General features: G+C 46.4%; 1 protein-coding gene across 1 annotated transcript; it reads left to right on the forward strand.

Annotated features, from left to right (window-relative positions):
• Positions 1 to 13,400: 13,400 nt before the first annotated feature.
• On the forward strand, positions 13,401 to 15,880 carry LOC128970704 (transcription cofactor HES-6-like). The gene is given in 4 exon segments (XM_054386032.1): positions 13,401 to 13,439; positions 13,441 to 13,578; positions 13,667 to 13,753; positions 13,834 to 15,880. Coding segments are annotated over 4 exon segments (867 nt in total). The 3' UTR covers positions 14,437 to 15,880.
• Positions 15,881 to 23,535: the final 7,655 nt, after the last annotated feature.

Raw genomic sequence — 23,535 nt, forward strand, 5'->3', positions numbered from 1 at the left:
ATTTGGCTCCTCTAGGAATCAAATTTAACAAAGGACTAAATGTAATAAAACATATACTTTATATTTAATATTTCTGGCAGTGGTATCTTCAGACACTGCCATAACTTATTTACAAAGTATATTTACAGGTTCTGTTATTCGGTTGTGGATATTACGTTCCACATATGACGACAGTTAAACGATTTAAGCACAAATCTGAGAATTTCCAATACAGTGGTTTAAATTGGAAATAATGCTGCTGCCATCTGTGGTTTCCCACTAGGGGGATTCTGTAGCAAATCAGCTGGGTACTCACTGCTTGCCCCTCTGTCTGGTATCTTCCCACATGCTGTAACTATAATTCAAGTGGCTCTTGGCTCAGAAAGGGCAAAAGGGCCTCTCCTCTCATGCCCAGTTCACAGGTTGGAGCTTTCCTTGTCTTGGAGAGGACTAAGGGGTCTCTCCTAAAGCTCCAGTTCACAGTCTGGAGCTTTTCCTTGGCTCAGAGAGGGCCAAGGGGCCTTTCACCTTTCTGCCTCCAGCACAGGGCTCTCAGAGTGTTGGTTGCCTTAGTCCAGGTGTGATTTGCCTGCTAGGGCAGGCTCTTCAGCTGCAGCTCTGACAGCATTTGGCTCTTGTTTCTTTCTGGGTGAGATCAAGGCAAATTGCCTACCATCTCAGCTGGTTTAAATACTGCCCAAAGATAATTAGTGCCTTTGGTAACAGAGAAACCTGAGAGCTGAACCTATAGAATGGGGCACATCCAAACATCTCCAGGGGCACACACAGTTCACAGCTGCATTACAAGGTTAGTTACACGTGCCACACGTTTACCTGGGCCATCTGGACCCCAGGAAGTGTCCAGGTTTGCACATTCACAGGTGCTTAACCCATTGGGTTAGGATATGTTTGGGAGCTTGTCCCTTCAGGACACCTAGGAAGAAAAAAAACTATGAGGAAATGAAGTTCCTATATATTCTTTGAATGTGGGCACCTGGGCCAAGGTGAGAGGTCCTGTAAGAGAAGTTCACCTATTACTGAGATGCAGAGGAACAAAGTATGGACATGAAAGAGACTGTGGGGCATCAAGCTTCATCACTCCCAGAAAAGATTGCGGGGTGACAAGCATGGAAGAAGGCTTTCTCCTAAAGGCTTATAGTTCATTACAAAGCACCCTGAAGACAGCTCCATGCCACCCCTCTTTCACTGGCTACTTGTATTACACAGGTGATAAAGAGGCGGCCTGTTACTGCTCTATGATCTGCTGCACACAACAAGGCATTCTGCTGCCACAGCAAACTTTGCCTTACTTCTATTCCAGACTTCAGAGTGGGTTCAAATGGATTCCAGCCACTTTGGGCTGCTAGAACTCCTCCCTCATCTTGCACCCATCTCCAGGTCAGGGGACAAAAGTGACTTTTCCACATCTACTCTGCTCCCTGAACTTACGTTTTTCATATGGAGGTTGTACTTATCCTAGCAAGCTGGAGTGGACAGCTTCCATCTAGATCTGCATTACTGTGTCAGACAAAAAAACACTAGATATTTAGATCCAGAAGTTCTCTTTGAAAACTCTGATAGTGTGCTGGCAGTCTTACCAGAATGAACAGTAAATGCTTCTTGGAATGGCCCTGTGGAGGTCTCTAGCCAAATATCCTTGCAGCACAACCATTTCCAATAGCAAATCAGATGGACTGTAGCTTTGCCTAACTGAGCTTCAAAAGCCACCAGGAGGAAGATTCCATGACCTCTCCGGGCAATGTGTCCCAGTGCTGCACCACCTTCATGGGAGAGAGGGTTTCCCAATATCTGATCTGAACCTTGCAAGTGGCATGGTGTGGCCTCTGCCCCTTGGTTTATTACCTGCCACTGACAAGAGAAGCCTGTCTCCACCAACTCAGTAACTGCTCTTTCAGTAGTTGTGGGAAGTTGCTAGATCCCCTTCAACCACCTCCTGACCAGACTAAACAAGCCCACCTTCCCCAAGTCCAGGACCATATTGGTAGTTCCTTACTGTCCCTCCTCCATGTTTTCACAACCCTGTTCACCTTTGGATCCCAGAACTGGATGCTACTGCACTTGCCATTGAAACAAATACAGAGTCCTGTCTATCACCTGCCACTCAGCATTTTTGGAGCTCAGCAGCAGTCTGATGCTGGGGACTCTCACACAGGAAATTTCTATCCAGCAGGAGCACAGAAAAGGTGCTGCAGTGAAATAACTGGGCAGTCCAGGGCAGAAAAAGAGCCTTTTAAAAATTGTAATAAAGAGAAATATGATCATTGAGCATTGCTCCATCATCCAGTGATGAGCTGCTCAAATTAAGAGCATGAAGGTCCAGAATGTCAGCCCTGCTCCCACTGTTGCAACTGGACAGCGATCTGCTACAAATACTGGCTGGTGTTTCCCTGTCCTCCTCAGGGACTTATACACCATTGTGGGGTCCCTCCAGTCTTGGGAAGCCTCAGGGAGTTGCTCAGTTTGGAAGAGAAGCAGGAAACTCTGATTCAGACCAGAAGCTTTCAAGAACACTTCCTCCTTGAGATGAATTCTGTGCAAATAACTTTATTGATACAACAAAGAGGCAGACAGGGCTAGAGTAAACCAGTCAATTGCTCTCCCCTCCTGGGCCTGAACACAAACATCATAAAGCCTTTTCCTGGGAAACAAAACACAAAAAGAATAAAAACAGCCCTTAGAGTCAGGACCCAAACCCATAGGTCCCCTCTCTTAACCCACAGCCCCCAGCTCCTGCACCTTTCCCTCCTTGCTTTCACTGTCCTGGGAGGTGCACTTGGCTGGCCTGAAAGGAAAAGTCAAAAGCAAGTCTCCTGCTTAATGCAGGACTGGGCTTGCCAAAAGACTATGCCAGCATCCTGATGGAAGCTGTGGTGCTCATGAGCACTGCACATGCCCACCCTTACAAGATGGATTTAGATCCAAAAGGGATGACCACCCGTCTGAAGCCTTAGATCAGCTTCCGAGGTCAGGAGGGTTTCGGATACACCCATATAGTATCTCCCAATGACAATTTCCAGACTGCCTAAGTACACGGATTTGTTAGAACTCCCTTTCAAGAGACTTAACTCTCAGACACTATTGTTTAGATGGTAGATGTTAAAATTGCTTCTTGAAGCTCAACTCTTCTCTTTTAAACTCTTTTAATCTATTAAAAGCCACAAGAAATAAATTAATATATAAACCCAAAATAGTCATCACAACAAAGAAGCTTTTCCTAGAAGAAAAAACCCTAGAAAACAGGAAGGGTTTTTGGAGGCATGACTGTGTAAGCAGAGCTGTGAGGAGACACTGAAGCAAACCACACACTCTGGCACTCACAGTACCTGCTAAACACAACCCACATGATGGCCAACAGGAACTTGTGACAGCTTCTCCTGGCTGCCCTTTAGATTACATTTACCACCAGAAGAGTTTCCCAAAACAAACATTACGAGCTTTTGGCAGCATAGAGAATAGTAGGACTAGCTGAGTATCAGCTGCCTGAGGAAATGCAGCAGAAGAACATGACTAGAACCTTCATGCACCCATCTGACCCAGCTCCAGAGGGTAGAAAGCTGTCCAGTAGAGATGGGAATAAGAAAGGCAAGCAACTGAAGGAGCTTGGGATTCCATAATATGTGACATGACCAGAATGGAGGATGTAACCACAGCACCAGGCAAAACCACAGAATAATAGAATCATTAAGGTTGTAAAAGAACTTTAAGACCATCAAGTCCAACTATAACCCAATCACCATGATCACTAAGCCATATCTTGAAGTGCCATGTCTACACACTTCTTGATCACCTCCAGGTGGCTACTCCACCAGCTCCCTGGGCAGCCTGTTCCAACACCTCATCACTCTCTCAATAAAAAAGTTTTTCCTCACGTCCAATCTAAACTTCCCCTGGTACAACTTAAACCCATTTCTTTGCATCCTATCACTAGCTACCTGGAAGAAGAGACTAACATCAGCCTCACTCCAATCTCCTTTCAGGTAGTTGCAGAAAGCAACAAGATCTCCCCTTAGCCTTCTCTTTTGCAGACTAAACAACCTCGGCTCCTTTGGCCACTCTACATACGACATGCTCTCCAAACCCCTTCCCAGCCTCATTGCTCTTCTCTGGACACACTTCAATGTCTGTCTTATGCTGTGCCCAGAACTGAACACAGCACTCAAGCTGTAGCCTCACCAGGGCCAAGTACAGGGGCACAATCACTTTCCTACTCATGCTGGACACACTGGTTTTGATAGAAGCCAAGACGCTGTTGGCCTTCTTGACCAATACTACATGTCATCCCCCATCCTCTTGGGCTTATTGCTCTCTACAAAAAGAAAGAGATGGTAGCCAGTGGGACAAGCATACATACTGCTTGAAGAGAAGGGTATTCATCCTGTGGAGTCCAGCACCAGGCCCAAAGGGCTTGCCTTCTTGCTCCATAAGGAGCAGCATCAATGTCTCTGAAGAAAAGCTGTGATACTGTCACAGGATGCTGTGACCTGTTGATCCTCTGCCCAGCAGAGACATATCAAATCCTGCACTGCCTTGGTATAGCTTTGCTAGTCTGCCGCCCACAGTCAGTGGTGCCCTCACTCTGCAGCAATCTTGCAGTCCAGCCACCATGCTGCAGGTCTCTGCTATGCCCAGGGATGAGCGAGGTCTCCATCCTTGTCAAGGTAAGACCAAGACTCTTCCTAGGCAGCTGCAGGAGGCATCTTAGCCCTACCTGCCCAGTCTGGGCTGTTTGAATTTCAAGCACTGACAGGTAGGGACTTGAAGTTTTGCCCATGCTTTCCATAATGAAAGTCCCCAGAGGATCTGTTTACACCGACATCTGGGGTCAAGCCCCGGGGTTGACTCCACCCAGCTTAAGCTTACCTCAGAGCTTGTACTGAAGCTATCTGCTCTGTCCTTCCTGATCCTCCAGATGAGCTCTTCAAGAAATCACTCTAGTTTTTCCTTCTGGGCTTGTCTCTAATTATGGGTGTTAGAGACAGGAAGTGGGCTGTGCTCAAGATGTGGCAGCTGTGGGTTTGGTGTTGGCCAACTGCTTGAGCTTGCATCTTGCAGGTGAATGGTTTGATCTCAGGCACACAGCATGGAGGCGTGAGACTGGCAACTTGGTTTCTTCTCAGATCCTGAAGCCCAGCAAAGCTTTGCCAGAAAGCCTCCAAGAGCAAAACTAAGGGAGGCAGCAGGGTAGGCAGCCAGCAGAGAAGAAAGTCAGGCTTCCGTAGTTTCCCTACTACGGCCTGAAACCACATCCCCAACAAAATTTGTGCTATTTACCCCTAAAAGCCAGGGCATTTTATAGACCACCTGGAGCAAGGACCACCTACCGCACTTTCTTCAGCGCATGTCTCTTGTGAAACAAATACACTTACGAAGTCACTAGCCATGATCTCAGGGCTCTTACTCCCCAAGAACTTGCTCTTTGAATTTCTTGTTACTCACCAAACAGTTAGGGACAGGCATTTCTTTAAATGCCTGGGCTCATAACCTTTCATTGCCCTACTTCTATCCATAGGCACTTTAGATGGTACAGTTGTCAAATGAGCTTGCTGGGATTCAGACAGCTCAGCAGCTCTGGGGACAAGCCACCTCTGCTCTCAGGCAGCCCTGGCAGACCACATACCACACCTCTGAAAGGGGCTGGAGGGAAGGAAACAATGAGTAACTCAGACAGTGTACCAAAGTTCCCTGCATTTTTGGTTTGTATGTCATTTTTCAGAGCTGCCCTCTAATTACAGTTTTAGACTGCATCTCTTTGGGATTTTTATTTGACACAACAATGAGCAACAGCCTCTAGTGGATCTAGTCCTACCACTTTGTTCAGAAGTCCTGTTTTGTGCATGTGTACATACCTGGTGATTGCTTTGTCTATAATTGCAAGGGCACAGAAGCTAAGGCTATGCTAAGAAATTTTTACTGGAGTTTAGAGATCATCAAATAATCCCCAGAAGCCAATAAAATGGCTTCCCCCCCACAAAACCAGCCATTTCAGAGTCCTGTTAAACTGGATCCTGAATTCATCAAGTAAGCGAACTGCTTCCTAACATGCTCCATAAAACAAGGCATGCTGCAGAGGATAGTGCTGCCCTTTCTGCTTTCCAGGGCTTAAGAAAACAAACCAACCTCCCAAACAGAATAAAGCATTTTTAATTTGCTAGGAGAAAAAAACCATAATGATTTACATGAACTAGCATTTTTTTTCTCTTTAAAGGTCACCACAAATAGCTTAAATAAGAACTTGCTTGATGTTTCTGACATCCTGTGATTCCATTGCTCTTTCCTGAGCTTTTTTGCTTATGTGATTTGCGTCTATCCATCAGAGCTGACTATGATACTCTCTGCCTATTGGCACTGTCATGGTCATGGGAACAGCAATCATTTTGTACAGATCCTGGAGGCACAGCACCTTCACTTCATCCCTCTGAAGGTCCCTTCCATCGCCATCCCATGACTGCTGAGGGGTGCATAGATGCACTAAGCAGCCCCACGTGATCAAAAGTCAACGCTTAGAACACAGAAGGAAGACATTTTGTATATTCCTGCAAATGCCTGTGACGCTAGAAAAAGTCATTAAAAAAATGACTATCCAAGCAGTGGAATTATGCTCAACTATGCATGCCATAATCCTGCATCACATTCACAAGCCTTAGGAACTGGAGAGACAGACCAGTAATATTCACTGGCCCTATCCATAGAGGATGTGAATACCCATAGTCTGCAATGTCTTAAAGACTTTTGTTTCCACCCCATTTCTGACACCCACAAGTAGCCCAAACGTTGATTCTGCCTGTAAAATATTTCTCATTTTGATTTAGAAAAGAGCAGTGTTTATCAAGACTGGCCATCAAATATACTCTGTCCTTGCTCAAAGGGAGTTCACAAACATGCCCCTGACTGCACAGGAGCTTTTTCCCCACCTAGAGATACATAGCTTGCAATGGGAATGCAAACCTGTGAGATCATATGAAAGCAGGTATTTTCTACAGCATTTCACAAATGCATTGAAGCAAAGTTCAGAGCCTTGTTATGTACATGTTAATCTGATAAAAATCAAACCTGTGTCCTTTCAACAAACTTGGAGCATCACTGCCAAAGGTACAGCCTAGGAGTTACCCTGGCCAGGCACTGTGTTGGAAGAAACACTGTCTAAAGGGCACACACTTTAAAAAGCTTTCAGCCTTAGTCAGGATCATGTTTAAGGGATTTGGCACTTTCTCTGAAGAAAATGTACTTTAATGAGGATGCCTGTAAGTCAGTTAGGAACTAATAAAGTATCTTGCAGAGGAGGACCAGTGATACACACATCACTGTTACAAAAATAGGATAAAGCCTATGATGAAGTCAGCCCCATAATTAGGGTAACTTTCAAATACCAAAAGTATTAGAGAAATTAAATGCAAGAGGCTTCCCTTGAAACACCATGAACTGCTTTCTGAAGCAGCACAGGCAGATTTTTTTTTTTAATCCAATTGAAAAAAAATCCTCCAAACCTGTACTTGCTTCAGATAGCTATTCTCACCTCCCTGAAGTAACTTCCACAAACACCATGGGACCAAGTGATGGTGTCTTTAACCTCACAAGACTCTTGGCCCTGACACAGTCAGTGACAACAGACCATAGGCTGAACAGTAGGAGTTGAAGCAGTTTGCAATGATATATAAGTTTAGACATATCTTTACAGAGGCCCAACAGGTTCAGGGAAAAGAATGACAAGGTAATGAAAGTGGCACACAGGGTTTTGCTGGGGGGAGCTGCCAGTGCATGACACCCATCCATCACTCACCCATGGTGAGAGACTCTGCTGCCCTCACTATTTGCTCAGCACAGCATTTGAATATCACCAGAAGTACCTCTGAAATGGCAGAAAGCAGGGCCCATCCACTCAGTCCAAGGGGAACCCAACCCTTCACAGGCAGCAAATGCTCTTCTGTGAATGGACATAAGACTCTTTTGAATGCTGCTCATTAGTGTTGTGGCTGGCATGAACCGTTCCTCTGTGCCCCAGCTGATGAGCACAAGCACTGCTGCCAAGCCTGCTGATAAATAAAAAAGGATAGGAAAAGCCTTATGGTTTTTGAAAGGGGCAACAGAAACACAGTGCTCAAGGAAGCAAATATGATTTGCAGTAACAGATTCGAGTCCAAGAGCAGGTCAGTGGTGATGTTCAGCCCAGTTTTTCTCTTAAATGTCTGCTTTTAACAGCAAGAGAAATCAATAGCACTAAAGGCAGCTAGGATCAAGCTGATGGGGAATGCTGCAAACTTCTCCAAACAGCCTCTCTCATTCACTTCATTTATCACCTACAGCCCTCAGCTCTCCCAGCTCCAGGCATGCCCCCTCCACCTTGGTTCTGTGAGTGGGACTAATTTTCATCAGAGATAAGGCAGGAGACTAATTACTGTACACATTTCATTTGTGAAGGGACCCCAGGGAGAGGAGGAGGGGAAAGATAGATCTTTGCTTGCTCTGTCACCTAAACAGTTTGTATTTGTTAGTGTAGAAATAAGTATGATGACAGCAAACTGATGCCTAAGGAGCAATTCACCCATTAACCTAACATCCACCACAGTTGACACCCACCACCATTTATATGCCCCATTAATATTTATAAGGATGACGTGTCTCTTTGACAGGAACTTGTGCCTCCAACGACAACAGATGTTATACCATTTATGAAAGAAACTACTCAAGCATTTCCAATGGGCCTTGTCCATGCTCACCATGTCTTTATCCCGTGCTCTGATTATATTATCCATGGAGCGCCTGAGTGACCTAGACTCAAGCCCAAGAACATGGATGGCAGCACACTTGACTGTAGAAGTCTTAAAACTTTCCAGAGCCGCATTATGTCTCTGTGGATGTTCTTCTGAGAGCTGGGGAACTTTCAAATCCCCCCAGTCACTCAAACAGAAGTGTGAGGCATTATACTGCAAGCTCCCACATCCCAAGAGGATTTGCCATTAATCTGGGCCTTCAAAACACATGGCAAGTGGCTGAAACTGCAGGATTGTCTCCCACAGTTGCTTTTGCTGCTGTCACCACAGCTGCATTAGTGACCATATATGATCTACAAAGAATTAAAACCTGTTATATGCTACATTAATCTACATGTGAACTTGCAGGAAAATACATGCAGCAAGGCACTGATCCCATTACTTCTCCTAAGACTATGCTGCTTTTTTCCTGGACAGCAATTTGCATCATGTGTGGGAGCACCAGCCCCTGGCAGGACAGACCTCCCTGCTCTAACGGAGGGTAAATTCCCACCCTCCATTAAGGACAAAGCCATGTCCAGACACCTCTCTATCAGCAGACAGCAGGATGGGTTTAACCTGAAAAGAACGATATGGATGAGTCAGTGGGTTTACTGCAATCTCCTTCAGGATCCACCATGCATGGGCAAGCACTGAGGTATTACACAGGCTATCTAAGGAACGTTTTCTTTTACTAGATTGCAGTTAACATTTCCATTAAAATGCATGAGGTTATCATGAATTGCTTCACCTGATGTGATGGAACTTGTTTAAAGTGGCACAAAAATGTCACATCATCCCTGTGGGCTAGAGCAGATAGCCTGCAGTGACTTTCTCCTCCAGAATGGCAGCTCTAGCAATACCCTGGTATTTGTGGCACATACATTTTTAATGCTCAGCAGAAACAGCTCCAGTATTTGTCAGCTCATTTGACTAGTGTTTTTTAATGAAAATACAGAAGGACAAACTGTGGAGAAAGAGCCTGCAATGTATAACGTACCTTGCCGTCAGTGGCCACCAAGTCAGAACAGAAATAGGATGCCATAGCCATGGCCAACTCTCTCTGGCTATTCTTGGCCAAGATTTGCTAGCCCACTGCTGGAGTCTCCTCGTGATCCAGAAGTCCTTATCCTGTGCCTGTGGCTCCTCACTGCTCAAAACCATGTAGATTTGAGGCTTCTGAGAAACAGTTGCTGTTCAGCAGCCACCAGCATTTCATCACCCAAGTTCTGATACATCTGAATTGCAACTGAGATGAAGTCAGGAACTCCTTCACCTGACATTTTCCTAGATTAACCCTGCAGCAGCTTTAACCAAAATCAGCTCTGAAACACAACCAATACAAATAACTGCAGTAAAGGGGGCTGACAGATTTGGGGACTGCCTCTGTGGACACAGTGGCACAAAGCCGCTTCTGTAAATCAGTAGAATTCACACCAGCAAAAATAAAACCACTCTTGGAACACCTCTGATTAGATATGCTAGGAAAAGCTAGGCTTTCTCTGAAGGCAAAACAAGCTCATGAACTCTGGGAGTTCATCTTTTGCCATGTGATTGCATACGTCCTCTGTGCTCCTGCACATTTTACAGAAATGTGTGTGTGTGTTCATGTGGTTTTACGTGTATCTGCTGATCTTGTGTGCCTAGCTTTGGATCAGAACAAAGAGGGCTCCTTCCAAATTGTGACACTCATTACTCACTTGTAGCTGGCACCCATACTTTCCTTCCCGTTTAGGCTAGCTATTAATAAGCGATCCATAAAATGCAGTTACAGGTGTCTCTAACTTGCTTAAAGAAAAAAAATGTTATGTACTTGGCCTGGCCTAGACAGTATTTCTGGTTAGTTTGTGTTAATGATGCCCATAAAAAGGATGAACCAGCTTCCACATTGTGTTACATGGAGCACTGGGTGCATAAATGGAAGGACAGATTTAGTCATCTAGGCCCATAACATCCCACTTTGCTGCTGCCTGGTGCAAGGAAACATGTCACCTACAGAGCAAACTGCCAAAATCCAAGCATTGTTGCTTTACCATAGAATGAAGAAACATAACAGAAGCACCCTTAGGAAATAAAATCTCCTGTCCATAAAGCGAAGTGGTCTGAGCTTAGGTCTCCAGCCAAGAGATCACATGTGCTAGCTTTATCTCTGATGCACACCTCTGCAGTGGCCAGGAGAAGACAGTGCTGAACATCTCTATCCCAGTTTGCTCTTTTATCAGACATGGATGAACATACTGCAGACACAGATGTTTATAGGGAGCACTGAAGATGAAAAGCAGCATTAAGTAAGAGCGTGACTGGCTAAGTGCTAACCCGGCCTTTCTCAGAGCACACGCTAATACCTGCTGGACTGGGCAGGATGGAGTCATAGAATTACAGAATCATAGAATAGTCTGAGTTTGAAAGGACCTTTGAAGGATGTCAGGGCCAACTCTCTCTACAGTAAGCAAGGGCATCCTCAACTAGATCAGGTTGCCCAGAGCCCTGTCGAGCCTCACCTTGACTATCTCCAGGGATGTGACCTCAACTACCTCCCTGGACAACCTCCTCCCCTCACAGTAAGAACTTGTTCCTAACATCTAATCTAAATCTACTCTTCTCTAGTGTGAAGCCATTGCCCCTTGTCTTATCACCACTGGCCTTTGTAAATAGTCTCTCTCCATCCTTCTTGTAGTTCCCCTTCAGGTGACTATTCAGTCTTGCAGAAGCCTTCTCCAGGCTGAACAACCCCAGCTCTCTCAGCCTGTCCTGGAGCAGAGGTGCTCCAACCCTCTGATCATTTTCATGACCCTCCCCTGGAACCGCTCCATCAGATTCATGTCCTTCCTGTATTGAGGGTTCCAGAGCTGTACCCAGTACTCTAGCAGAGGTCTCACCAGAGCAAAGTGGCAGAATAACCTCTCTGGATCTGCTAGCCACACATCTTTTCATGCAACCCAGGTTGCCATTGGCCTTCTGGGCTGCAAGCACACACTGCATGCTCATGTCCAGCTTCTCATCCACTAGCACCCCTGAATCCTTTTCCACAGGGCTGGTTCCTATCATCTCATTCCCCAACCTGTACTGATAGTGAGGATTGTTCCAGCCCAGGTGCAGAACCCTGCACTTGCTCTTGTTGAACCTCATGAGGTTCACCTGTGCCCACCTCTCCAGCTTGTCTAGGTCCCTCTGGATGACATCCTGTCCTTCTCTATATATTGACAGCACCACTCAGCTTTATGTCATCTGCAAACTTGCTGAGGGTGTATTTGATCCAACTGTCAATGTCATTGATAAAAATATTGAACAGCACAGGTCCCAGTACAGGCTCTAATGTAACAATGCAGATCAAAAACAAGAAACAAAGCCGGGTGCACCAGCTCTTGATGGTCCTTTCAGCAAGGAAAGCCTCAGCACCACCAAAACCAGAGAGTTATTCCTGGGCTTTTGAACAGTGAAATAAACCAGAAGAATGCAAGAGCGGGAGAGAAGCTGTGCTGGACACGTATAGAAGCAAGCGTGCAGCTCTGCACTGGCAATGCTGATTCCAGCAGGAGATGTGTCTCCCGTTTCCTCGGGCGGTAAAAATATGACATGCATTAGCGAGGAGAATAAAAGGAGGGAAACAAAGGAGCGGGAGCGAACACCTGTCGCTCTCCTCGGGGACGAGCCCTAATGCTTTTATTTGCCTCAGTCTGCTGGGGGAACTGCAGCTGCCAACTGTCATCAGCATCAAGTTACCCGCACAAAGCTGGCCTGCCCAGCTCTTTCAGCCGAAGGCAGGCAGAGGACTCCGATGCACCCCAGGGACAGCACCGAGCATTCAGGACCCAGCTCCCCACGGCCACCGGGTGGGCAAGCAGCCCCCCTCTCGCCCCCCTCCCCCCCACCGCGGGCTGGGGAAGGGCTGCATGGCTTCGTCCGGGCCAGCTGCTGGAGAACAGCCATGGTGTGTTAGGTAGCCCTGCTACAACGGCCTGAAACCAGCCATGGTGCACAGCTCTGCTATGTAGTCCAAAACCAGCCACAGCGCTGTGTGGCCCAAAACCTGCCTGTTGTCTCGGGCACACGCCCAAACCTCATCTGGTCGAAAGAGACACAGACTTTTAACACTCTCCCCACCCATTTAGATGGGGACAGGACCCAAAGACAGGCCCCACTACCTGCTGTTGCACATTCAGATCCTGCTGGTATCCTGCTTAGGCACTCAACCTGGCCTCTGCCATGCCCAGACGTTGCTGCACCCACAGCCCCAGGGACACGCTCCAACGAACTGTTCAAACACGTTCACAGCCCGACACGAGTTTCACAAAGCCCACAAATAGTGGAAGGTCCGTGGTCTGGGGGCTTCTGTGGTGACCGACATAACCCAGCGCTGCAGTCAAAGGGCACGTCCCCTTCCCAGTGTCCTGCCAGCCTCATCGCTGTTGCCTAGGCCGTGACAAGCCCCGGGGAGCGAAGAGCCTTTCAGGCGCAGGTGGCAGCGCAGGCTGCACCGGGTCCGGGCCAACAATGCCAGGCAGATGCCAGCGAGCAGTGCGGCGACGACGGCAACCACAGTCTGGAGGCGCACACCCCGCCCCAGCGCAGACAAAGCGCCTGCCTGTTATTGGCCCGTTCGGTCAACGCTGCGGCAGCTGCCCGCGCGTCGCGGCCAATGGGCTCATTGACATGCAAATAAGAGGCTATAAGTAGGGCAGCACGGGGCGGGGAGTGGCGCGGAGCTGTTAGAGGTGAGAGGCGCTGGGTGAACCTACCCAGTCTCGCCATGGCGCCCTCCTTCCGGCCCAGCAAGGGCCGCTCGCCCCGAGGGGACGAAGACGGCACGGAGGCCAGGGCCGACAGGAGGGTGAGCGGCAGGGATAGCGGTGGGGGGAAGCGAGGGAGGAAGGGAAGCGAGGGAGGGCGGCGGGCTGACGGCGCTGTCGTCTCCGCAGACGAGAAAACCTCTCGTGGAGAAGAAGCGCCGGGCGCGGATCAACGAGAGCCTGCAGGAACTGCGGCTGCTGCTGGCCGACAGCGAGGTGAGGCGGCGGGGCGGGGGCCGGGCGGGCCGATGGCGGGCGGCCGGGGCCGTGCTGACGGCCGCGGCGCCTCGGGTCAGTTTCAGGCGAAGCTGGAGAACGCGGAGGTGCTGGAGCTGACGGTGCGGCGGGTGCAGGCCGTGCTGGAGCGCCGCTCCCTCGGTGAGTGCCAGCGGGGCGGCGGCGGGGGAAGGCCGGCCCGATCCGCGCCTCACCCCGCTCCCCTCTCTGTCTCCTGCGGCGCAGAGGGCGGGCGACTGCATCGCGAAGCCAGCGAGCGCTTTGCCGCCGGCTACATCCAGTGCATGCACGAGGTGCACACCTTCGTCTCCAGCTGTCCCGGCATCGACGCCACCACGGCCGCTGAGCTGCTCAACCACCTGCTGGAGTCCATGCCCCTCAACGAAGGCAGCTTCCCGGACTTGATCGCGGACGTTTTGGCTGATCCCACCCTCGGCCCCTGGCCCACCAGCGAGACGCTGGCCTCAGTGTCCGAGGCCTCCTCCCTATGCCTGGCTCTCCCAGCCTCAGCACCCTCGCCTTCCCCCAGTGAAGAGACCTGCTCCGACTCGGATGAGGCGGAGGCTGAGCCGGGCCAGACCTCCACCGATGGACTGGACTCTTCCCAGACACACAGTCTGCCTTCGCCTAGCTTACCCAAATCCATGTGGAGACCCTGGTAACGGAGCAGTGCGCGGGAGTCAACGCAGAGCTACCTACCTAGCGGGACGGCAGCTGACCCCCGCTCCCCAGTGGCCCTGCCAGCAGCATGGGGCACCACCAGCCTCTGTGTGGCTGGCATCCCTGTGCTCGGGACTGCATCCAGGGCACTCTTACACTGTCGCACCCTGACAGGCTAATAGCTAAGGCTTAACATTTCATCTGTGTGTATGTGCGTGCGTGTGTGGCATTTTGTAACTCCAGGGGTTGTTTTTATGAGAGGTTGGGGATGGGGGGAGTGGGTGGTTTTTTAGTAGCAAAGCTCTTTGGTGGATACATAGCAGTTATTTTATAACCCTGTTCTTTCTCTTGGCCCTTTTAAGTGGCCTGAATATCACTACCTTTTTCTTCTAAGAAAAAGCCCTTGTGCATTTTAAATTGTAATGGTTAACTCCATGAGAAGCTTGAGTTTGGTCTGCATGTACAGTTTTAAGTGTTCTAGTGATAGCAAAGATCCCTGAAAGGGGTTGGTGTGGTTAGCATCTGTACTCAGTAGTCTAGAGTTGCACCTTCAGTGAAGGAAAACTAGAAACGTGGTGGAATTAGTCAAAGGTTCAAAAGATATTGGTGGCAGGGTGCCTTTTAGAAATGAGTGGCTTTATGCACATTTTGCTTTTAGCACATCTGAGTTTATTGTGACTTTTTGTATATTAGGGTGTCAAATATTTTATTAAAGACTAAAAATAAAAAACAGAACTGAATTCACAACTGATTGCATGTATTGTGGAGTGGGATGCACTTCTCACCAACTAAAAATACACTTCCCTATTGTTAACTATTAACAAACATGTATATAGTGTGGAAACAATGCTGGTAATTAAGCACTTAATTCTTCTACTAAGCATTGTTAGCTCAAGTATTGGGATTCAAATGTTTCTTTTGTTTAAAACGAGAAGTTATTGCAGTGAGCAAAGTCATACTGGGGTAAGGTTGGTCTTAGGCCATAGCTTTCTGGGCTGGTCTAGTTGGATGCCAGTCACAGACCTACTCTACTTGATCTGCCCTCTGAAGGTATTTCATATGGATACAGCCCTAACTTCAGAAGTACTAGGCAAATCCTGTCCTGCAGCATGATTTCACAGAGGCTTTGGGGACTATTTTCATTGGAGTGTGCAATAGACATGGAAAGTATTCTTCCAAATTACAAAACGTGTCTAGGGGGAGCCCTCAGCACTCTTGTATATGACATTTGACATCTCCCCTCTTCCTACTTCTGGGAGATGCCAGGTTGCCTATACTGTGTTAATACCTCTCAGAGAGCAGTCATTGTGAAGAGAAAAACAAAAAGGATGGTGGAGGTGGTTAATACATGGAAGTTCCCAAGCCCAGAACAAGCACGGGAAACAACCAAACTCTCAAGAGACTAGACCTGTAACTTTTCTTTTGTTAATAACCCTGTGGAATAATAAAAATGGAAACTAAGATACTGGTACTACCTCTCCTTTGTACTTCTCATCAAGGTACCTGAGGCGAGTGTTCTTCAAAAGATGGCCATTGGGTTTATTTGGTTCTCCTTCTCCCCTTTTGTCCTAAACTCCTAAGTGGGGAAGAGAAGGGCAGAAACCAGCTGAGCAGAGGAGGTGAGAGCTGCTGTAGCGACCTTTCTGGTTTAGGGAGGTTCAGGTTTTGAAGTGTAAATGAAGGAGGAGCCTGGGACACTTGCACTGAAAGTAGCAACCCTACAGACAAGATGCCCTCTGGGACTGAGCTTGCACCTCTAGCCCCAGCACAAAGACAGATTAATTTTTATAAAGCTACACACAATCACTCCCCAGGTATCACAGTGTTTGATACTTCAGTCTCCACTTCTGCTTCATTATCCCTATGAACAAGACCATAAGCACCACACATGACGTTGCATTACCATGCTACACTGGCAGAGCCCCCTAGTTAACCATCTAGAAGATTCCCCTTTCTGTGAGCTCTGAAGAGGAAGGTAAAGCCACATCCCCCTTTCCTCAGCATAACAGCCCAGCCTCTGGCTCACAACAGCACACTTACCTAACACTGCTGTGCAGCTGTCTGTGGCATGAGCTGGCTGTCTTCTAGTGTGCCATCCAGGGTTGGTCCAGGGCTGGTGCAGCCATGCCAGGTCCTCAGCTGCTGCAGGAACACTGGAGGCATCTTGGCTTGGCTTAATTTCCATGAGATGAAAGACCTCCAGGTTAGGGCTCTTCTGTAACACTCCTGTGAAAGCAAGTGCAAATCCTGACACTTCAGTGACAAGAGTCAATATAAAATTGCCTCCTTTGGTTCAGCAGTGGATGGGGGGGTATCAACAGAGTCATCTTTGCTAAGCAGTGTTGCAGATGTGTGGCTTGACTGTTCCTGTATCAGCTCTAGAGAACTGGAGCTGAAGCTGTCCTTCCCTGTGTACTATGCTCCCATTCCTGTGCATATTGGTGGTAGTGCTGTTGCACATCCACACCTTGAGTAATCCTCCCAGGCTTGTGGGCCCTTACAGCTTCTACACATCTGTCATGATGGCTGGAGACCTGGGCACACCCCATCCTTGCTGCTGCAGAAAGAAAGGGGCAGAGGGGCTGAGAGCCTGGGGCCCTAGCAACCCAGCCAGCTGTAAACCCAAAGCCAGGATGATTAGGAAGAGCCACAGCAGAGGGATAACAAGCCTTTTCTTGGGCACTCAGTCCTGTATTAGCTGAAAATAAAAAGCCAGGTCACAACAGTACTATCACTTCTTAAGGAAGTGTCAAAAGCATTTTAGAAATGTGTTAGCAATATGCCTTTTATTTTTTTGTTTTTAATCCACAAATTAGGTTCACAGAAAGTTTACATCCCCTGATTAGGTGTTGCTGTATTTCTCCATTTGCATTTCTGTACCTTACTGCAAAGGTGTCAAATCTGACACTTCCCTGGCAAAGGCAGGAAGAGGTGAGCATTTTGGGGGTGGGGTTGGGGAAGGGGTAGTGAGGGGAAAGAAAGGTTTCCAGCAGCTCTGATGAAAAACTGGTGAAGCCTTTTCAAGTCCTTTATTCTTTTCCCATTCCAAAGTAATACAAACAGACTATCTGATCTGACAGTGCACCGCCTTGTAAAAGGAGAGAGGAGCAGCACACTAACAGGAGAGCTCTTCTCTTTTGATATGCAGTTGAAGAATAATAGAAAGAAGGGCTCATTTTCCTCTCTCTTTGCATGTCAGTCACTCGCACCTGTTGCAGGGGAAAACTGCTCCTTGTTAGAGCAGGTCAGCTGGGAGGACTTTCTGTTCAAACCTTCTCCTAACCTTTTGGCAACACATACAGGTTGTTTGTTGGAGTCCTCTAGCCAAGAAGCAAGATTGAGCTTCGAGATTGTCCAAATCAACTCACATCTTCCTTTATCTCCCACTAATAAGTATTACATCGCTCCCTACAGAGCTTTCCTCTCCAAATAAATCAATGTCTCAGTCTCTATCCCAGTTAAGAAATAAAGCAGATGAATAAAACCAGTCCAACTCTCAGCAGTGGGGTGAGGGGATGCACAGATACCATGAGGGAAATTCTTGCTAAGCAGATAGCTCATACCTGTCTAACACAGAGCTTACATTTCTTATCACCATGAGCAGAATCTTGCTGAAATGGGTCACAAAAATGGAGGATTTATTTCTATGAGAAGTGTGCTGGGATAAATGTTGGTTAATCCCAGCATCCAGAGACTTGCCACATTGCTCTCAATAGGTAACATGCTCCACAAATGGGTACAGTGGTTTGAACAAGGTCATGCAGGAAGTGCAAGGAAACCTTCAGGACACAAACAATCCAGTAATCCAGCTATCTTAGCCAGAAGCCTATCCTTCCTAGGACACATTTTCATTTTCTGGCATCAGATACCCAATTCCAGGTTGCATTTATACCTTTCTTACAGGTATTTCCTGAGTCTACAGTTATCTAAATTGGATAGTGTCACTTAACTGTGCACTTTGGCTTAGCTCATGCAGAAGCCTGAGAGGCTTAAAGAAATGGGAAAACAAAACAAAAAAACCCAGCTTTTCTCCTTCTGTGGGATTTTTAGCTCCCTACACAACATTAGCACTTCCTTATTGTTTTCAGCAAGGGCTATTGCATTTTCAGAGAGTTAAAAAATAAAATCAAAGCTGCTGCAGAAAACATTCAAACACGAAACTATACCTTACAGCAAGAGGTTTAAAGCTTGTTTTAGTTAAACAAGATGATGACTGAGGGTGATTTGATTAGTTACACTCTCTAAATTGTGTTATACATATGCTACATTGCTCACTTACCAGGCTGAGTGTGTCATGGGTTCAAAAAGCCTTTTAACCTAATAAAGTAGAGCCTTAAATGCCGAGAACTAGGTGGTGAGACCAAGCTGTTTGAAATTAAAAGGAAAAAGATTGACATTAAACACTGAAAGGTGCCACGAGTTTCCTTTCTCCTCATGTCATCAGGTCAAGTAAGTCAGTGTCTTTCCAGAAGCAAATTCAAGTTGCTTTGGTTACAACCAAAACCTACTTAGTAAAACAACATACAAGCAATTGTATTAGCTGATCCCTTCTGGCTTTAGATTTCTTAAGTATAAAATTAACTCAGTTTGTGTTTTTCTAGTTTTTATGTTGATCTCAGGCTAAAATACAGGCTGAAAGCATGGCAAGTAGTTTTCTTAACATCCGGAAAACTGCAGACCTAGGGCATCTTCAAACATGTTTGCAGATAGCTTCAGGAATTTCCCAGATTTGTTCATCCTCAGCTGAACTTTGCAAAGCTTCTAGACCATTTCAGTACACAGTAAAGCAGCCTAATTTAAAACCACCACCAACAAGGCACACTTAAATGTATCCTTAGAATAGTTTTCCCATAAGAGGAAAGAGAAGTAGTAGTATCACCCGGAGCCTGCATGTCCACTCATATCTGTTTCAAAGTGGGTTTCAGCTTCTCCTAGCCCCCTGTGGAAGCCTCACTGTGTTCTGGGGCTTGTACCGTCTGTGGTTGAGAAGGATGCTAGAAAAATTACAGAATTTCATTCTCCCTACTCTTAACTAAGTTCACCAGAAGCGGCCCGTGCTAACTGAAGGCACTACAAAATGCATCCTACTCTCACCATTCAACAGCTTCTGCAAGCAGTGTTCCACAGGCTGAGAAAAGAGTCAAAAAGCCTGGAAGATACACACATCAACTCCATTATCAACCAGGCTGGAAGAGGTTCTTCACAGCATTTGTATGCCTCACCAAGGCCTGAATCACACAGGTTTCTAGTAAATTTGCCTCCTTTGGGCCCGCAAATGCAATTTGTGTTTGTAACCAGACAAACAAGGACATCTTCATTCTTCCTGGCTGACCCCAGCACAGGTGTCACCTACACATTGCTGCTTTCCAAAACACACACAGATTCATTTATCTCTCAACGGGCCCTCAGCAGATGCCTGCAGAGCATCAGAAGTCTGAGACTATATTACACACATGTGAGCCTTCACAAGGCATAAAGTGGTCAGATTAAGGATTAAGTGGTCAGAAGACAAGTGTAATTGAAACACCCCACCTAGGGCAGAGGGAACACACAGCTTCTTACCCAAATCTAGGATTCAGGAGCAAATCCACTGAGTAACTGCCACTCTCACAGCAGCCCCAAGCCTCTTGCTCATTAACCCCTCTGCTGAAGCAGAACATCCTTAATTATTCCAACACAGGTTCTCAATGAAGTCCATGACAGCAATCTACAAATGAGCAATGCTATCCTCAGGAACTTTGTGATGCATGTACAGAGCACCCAGGACGTCCTCTGGCTCCTGAAAAGCTTTATAGGAAGCAACACATAATTTGCAAAGCTCTTAAAAAGAGGGACTCAGAGGGCACTATTATTCTCACAACATACCTTAAATGCCCTGTTTGTATGCACAGCAGCAGTTGCCCAGAGCAGCACTGTCACACAGACAACAGGGACATCCAAGCAGCCAACGGGTCAGGCCAGCTGCTTTGCTGCTGCTGCTGTGGGTTATCAGCAGCACTGGCTGCTGCTCAGCAGTGACCATACTGGCTGCCACAGTGCAGGGCCAGCCTCAGCCACTCAGTGACTCAGTAGGACAGACTGCACTTCCAATGGCTGCAGGAAGCAGGAAAAGTGATTCACATCCTTTCAGCCAACACTGAATCCCAGTGTTGTTCCAAGGCTCAAAAACTCCAGTCAGTGACAAAGGGAGTCTTCAAAATACAATGCAAAAACCCAAGATCCTGATGCTCTGTGCTTAGGAGTCTGTCCCACCCCTGTTCCTTCCCAGAAGCACCACTCCTCTATTTGTGAAATTGAAACCTACTCCCTGAACATTTTTTTTAAAAAGTAAACACCACCCCCAAATCAGCACAAAGTCTCTTACCTCTCAGCCTTTTGTAGTTGGTCTGTTGGTTGCATTTCCAGGGTTGACAAGCAGGTATACCTACCTGCATGCTTAACACCTCAAAGTTTATTTATTAAAAAAAAAATATTTAAAAGATGCAATAAAAATACTAGTAAATCAATGGACCAGTTATTATAGCAATCACCAGTTAACACTTTGCTCTTGTACAGTTCCAGCAAGGCTTCACCAAGAAAGGAGAAGTATTATCTCAGGGGTTTTTGACAGGGGAAGAGGAGAAGAGGAAATAAAAAGGGAATTCACCAACAAATTGCTTGTATATTCTGTGAGTTCATAAAGTTACACAGCAATTTACAGCTGTTATAATCAATCCATTTACAGCTTAGATAAAAGCAGGGATGAAAGCTGCAGAGGAACTGATGAAAAAAACCTGACTTTCCTGTTGCCAGAGAAGAAAGGGAAGGGGACTACAGTGAAGAACTCTCATTGCAACCATCAGGGAGAATGAATCTATAGGGGCAGAGCATATCCTCATCTCTCATAACTGTCAGGTCTTCCCTGGCTCTTGCTGCCAGTCACAGGAGTGACTGCTGCTGAATGCAGCCAGTGGTTTCTTCTGCTTTATTTAGTATTGCAAATAAGATTCAAGTACACTCAAAGCAAGTAAAGCTTCTCCGTTTGCTAGAACCAAGCCTGCTGCTGGACACTCCCCCCTCCATTCACACAGTCGGGTTTTCTCTCCAGAATTACATTATTGGAGATTTAGTCACACATCTCTTGAGGCAGGGGTTTTATTGCCTAACTGGCCAATTCAGATGGAAAAAAACCCTCCTCAAAGTTTACATTCTAGGGTCTCCTATGATTTCAACATTTTGAGACTCAGATATTGAGTGAAGCATTAAGGTACGGCATAAGTTGTAAGTGTTGAGGTATCTAGGGTGAATGACAGATGCACATGTTCTATCTTTTTGTTTTATTTAGCCACCCAGACAGGTTTGTTGAGTCCCATCCACCTCTGAATACTTCAGAGACAAGTTCTCCTCAGTCAGCCTAGGAATGACCACTCTGACTCAGCAGGCATTAAATTTATGTGCATGTTAAGTTAACAGATGGAAAAGACAAAGGCCAGAGGGGAAATTAAATATGCAAACAAATATAATCAGTGCCATGTAAAAAAAAATGTAGATCAGGAAAGAATAGTTACATGCAATCAAGCATTTTCTTGGGTTCGGCTGTGGGCTTTTTGTTCTTCTCCTTTTGCTCCCAAGTAGCATGCTTCCAAGAATACTGCTTTGGGAAAATGGATCCCTGCAGTGTTGGCTATACCAAGGGAATTCTCAACTATTACCTTCCACCTTGAATTCATTTGATGGCACATCAAGTAACTTGAAATCTTGTATATACAAAGAGGTGGACTCTTTAGTTCTCCAATCCTGCTGTTGGTTACTTTTAACATACAGCAGATACAGACAGTCACAGCACAGTCATTTAACACATTGAGTCCACTGTAACACAGGTCCTTGCCACATAAAAACAGAAATGGTTGCACAAGGGATTTAGCTGGGGATCCAACTAACTAGTTTGGGGGAAACCTATCAGTTTGTCGGGAAGCCTTCAGCTAAGGGTGTTGTCTTGACCTTTCCTTAATTTCTGGTTGATGAGAAACCAAACCAAAACTGTTGCTCGCAACACATTTCCCCTAGAGATGTAGCAGAATCCTGCAATACAGTGGGGAGGATTCATCTCTCTGGCCCAAAGGAGACGACTTTGACATCTGGTTCTTTCCCTTGCTGAAACACACCAGCATTAAGCCTTGTTCCATTGCCTGCTAGAATCCCACTAAGGGGTAGAGAAATGGGGACTGCTGGAAAACAGTGGGAGGGCCCACCTGGTGTCACTGGTTTGTTTTCTGTAGTGCTTGTAACCATGGCATCTGAGCAGCCAGAAACAAAAGCAGCACCTTCAGAAGCGGAAGGGCTTCCACTTCCCCTGGCCTTCCCCTGAAACAAAAGGGTATAATTTTTTACATGTTTTGCAGTTACCGGTTTTGTTTTTAGAGAATATTTTAATGAACTGTTTAGACAAAATTATACTTCATACATCGCTCTGAATAAAGCCATAGGTGGATTTAAGGAACCCAATTACTTATTTGGGCTTCATTTTTTTCAGAGAAACCAAAATCTGAAGTGTCTGGACACATAATTTTGATTTGACTTGGTTTCTAAATGTTACCTTTACTTTCAGATCTGTACCAAGACTGACAGTTTGGAAATGTAGCTTAGCAGAGGACCCAGTTGCACACTAACTTGGTGGGGCTGGGTTCCGCAACTGTAGCTTATTTTGCCAAAAGCTTTAAACATCACTTTTCTCTTCAAATATTTTGTTTCCCTCCTTGTTGTCTAGACACAGGGCAATTCCAGCCTTCTGTGTTTTGACAACTTTCTCATTTTTATGGTCACAGCCCATAGAGGCACACAGATTTAACCCTCTGCCTTCTGTTGCGTCTGTATTTTAACAGCTCCTTGTCTCCATTCAACTGAACTGTTCCTAAAGATCCAAATACCCACATGACTCAGAGACATTCTTCTTAATCTCTTTCTCAAATTCTCTCCCTGACAAGGAACCACTACATCTCACCCAGAGAAAGATAAAATAGTCATTTGCTCTTGATAAAACTATTTTTAAAAAGGGCCTGTTGTGCAATTTCAAAGAAGAGGCAGTACCCTTTGGAACTGTGCTCTTCCTCCAATTCTTTCAT

This window comes from Indicator indicator, chromosome 13 (genome assembly GCF_027791375.1).
Source record: "Indicator indicator isolate 239-I01 chromosome 13, UM_Iind_1.1, whole genome shotgun sequence".
Classification (NCBI taxonomy): Eukaryota; Metazoa; Chordata; class Aves; order Piciformes; family Indicatoridae; genus Indicator; species Indicator indicator.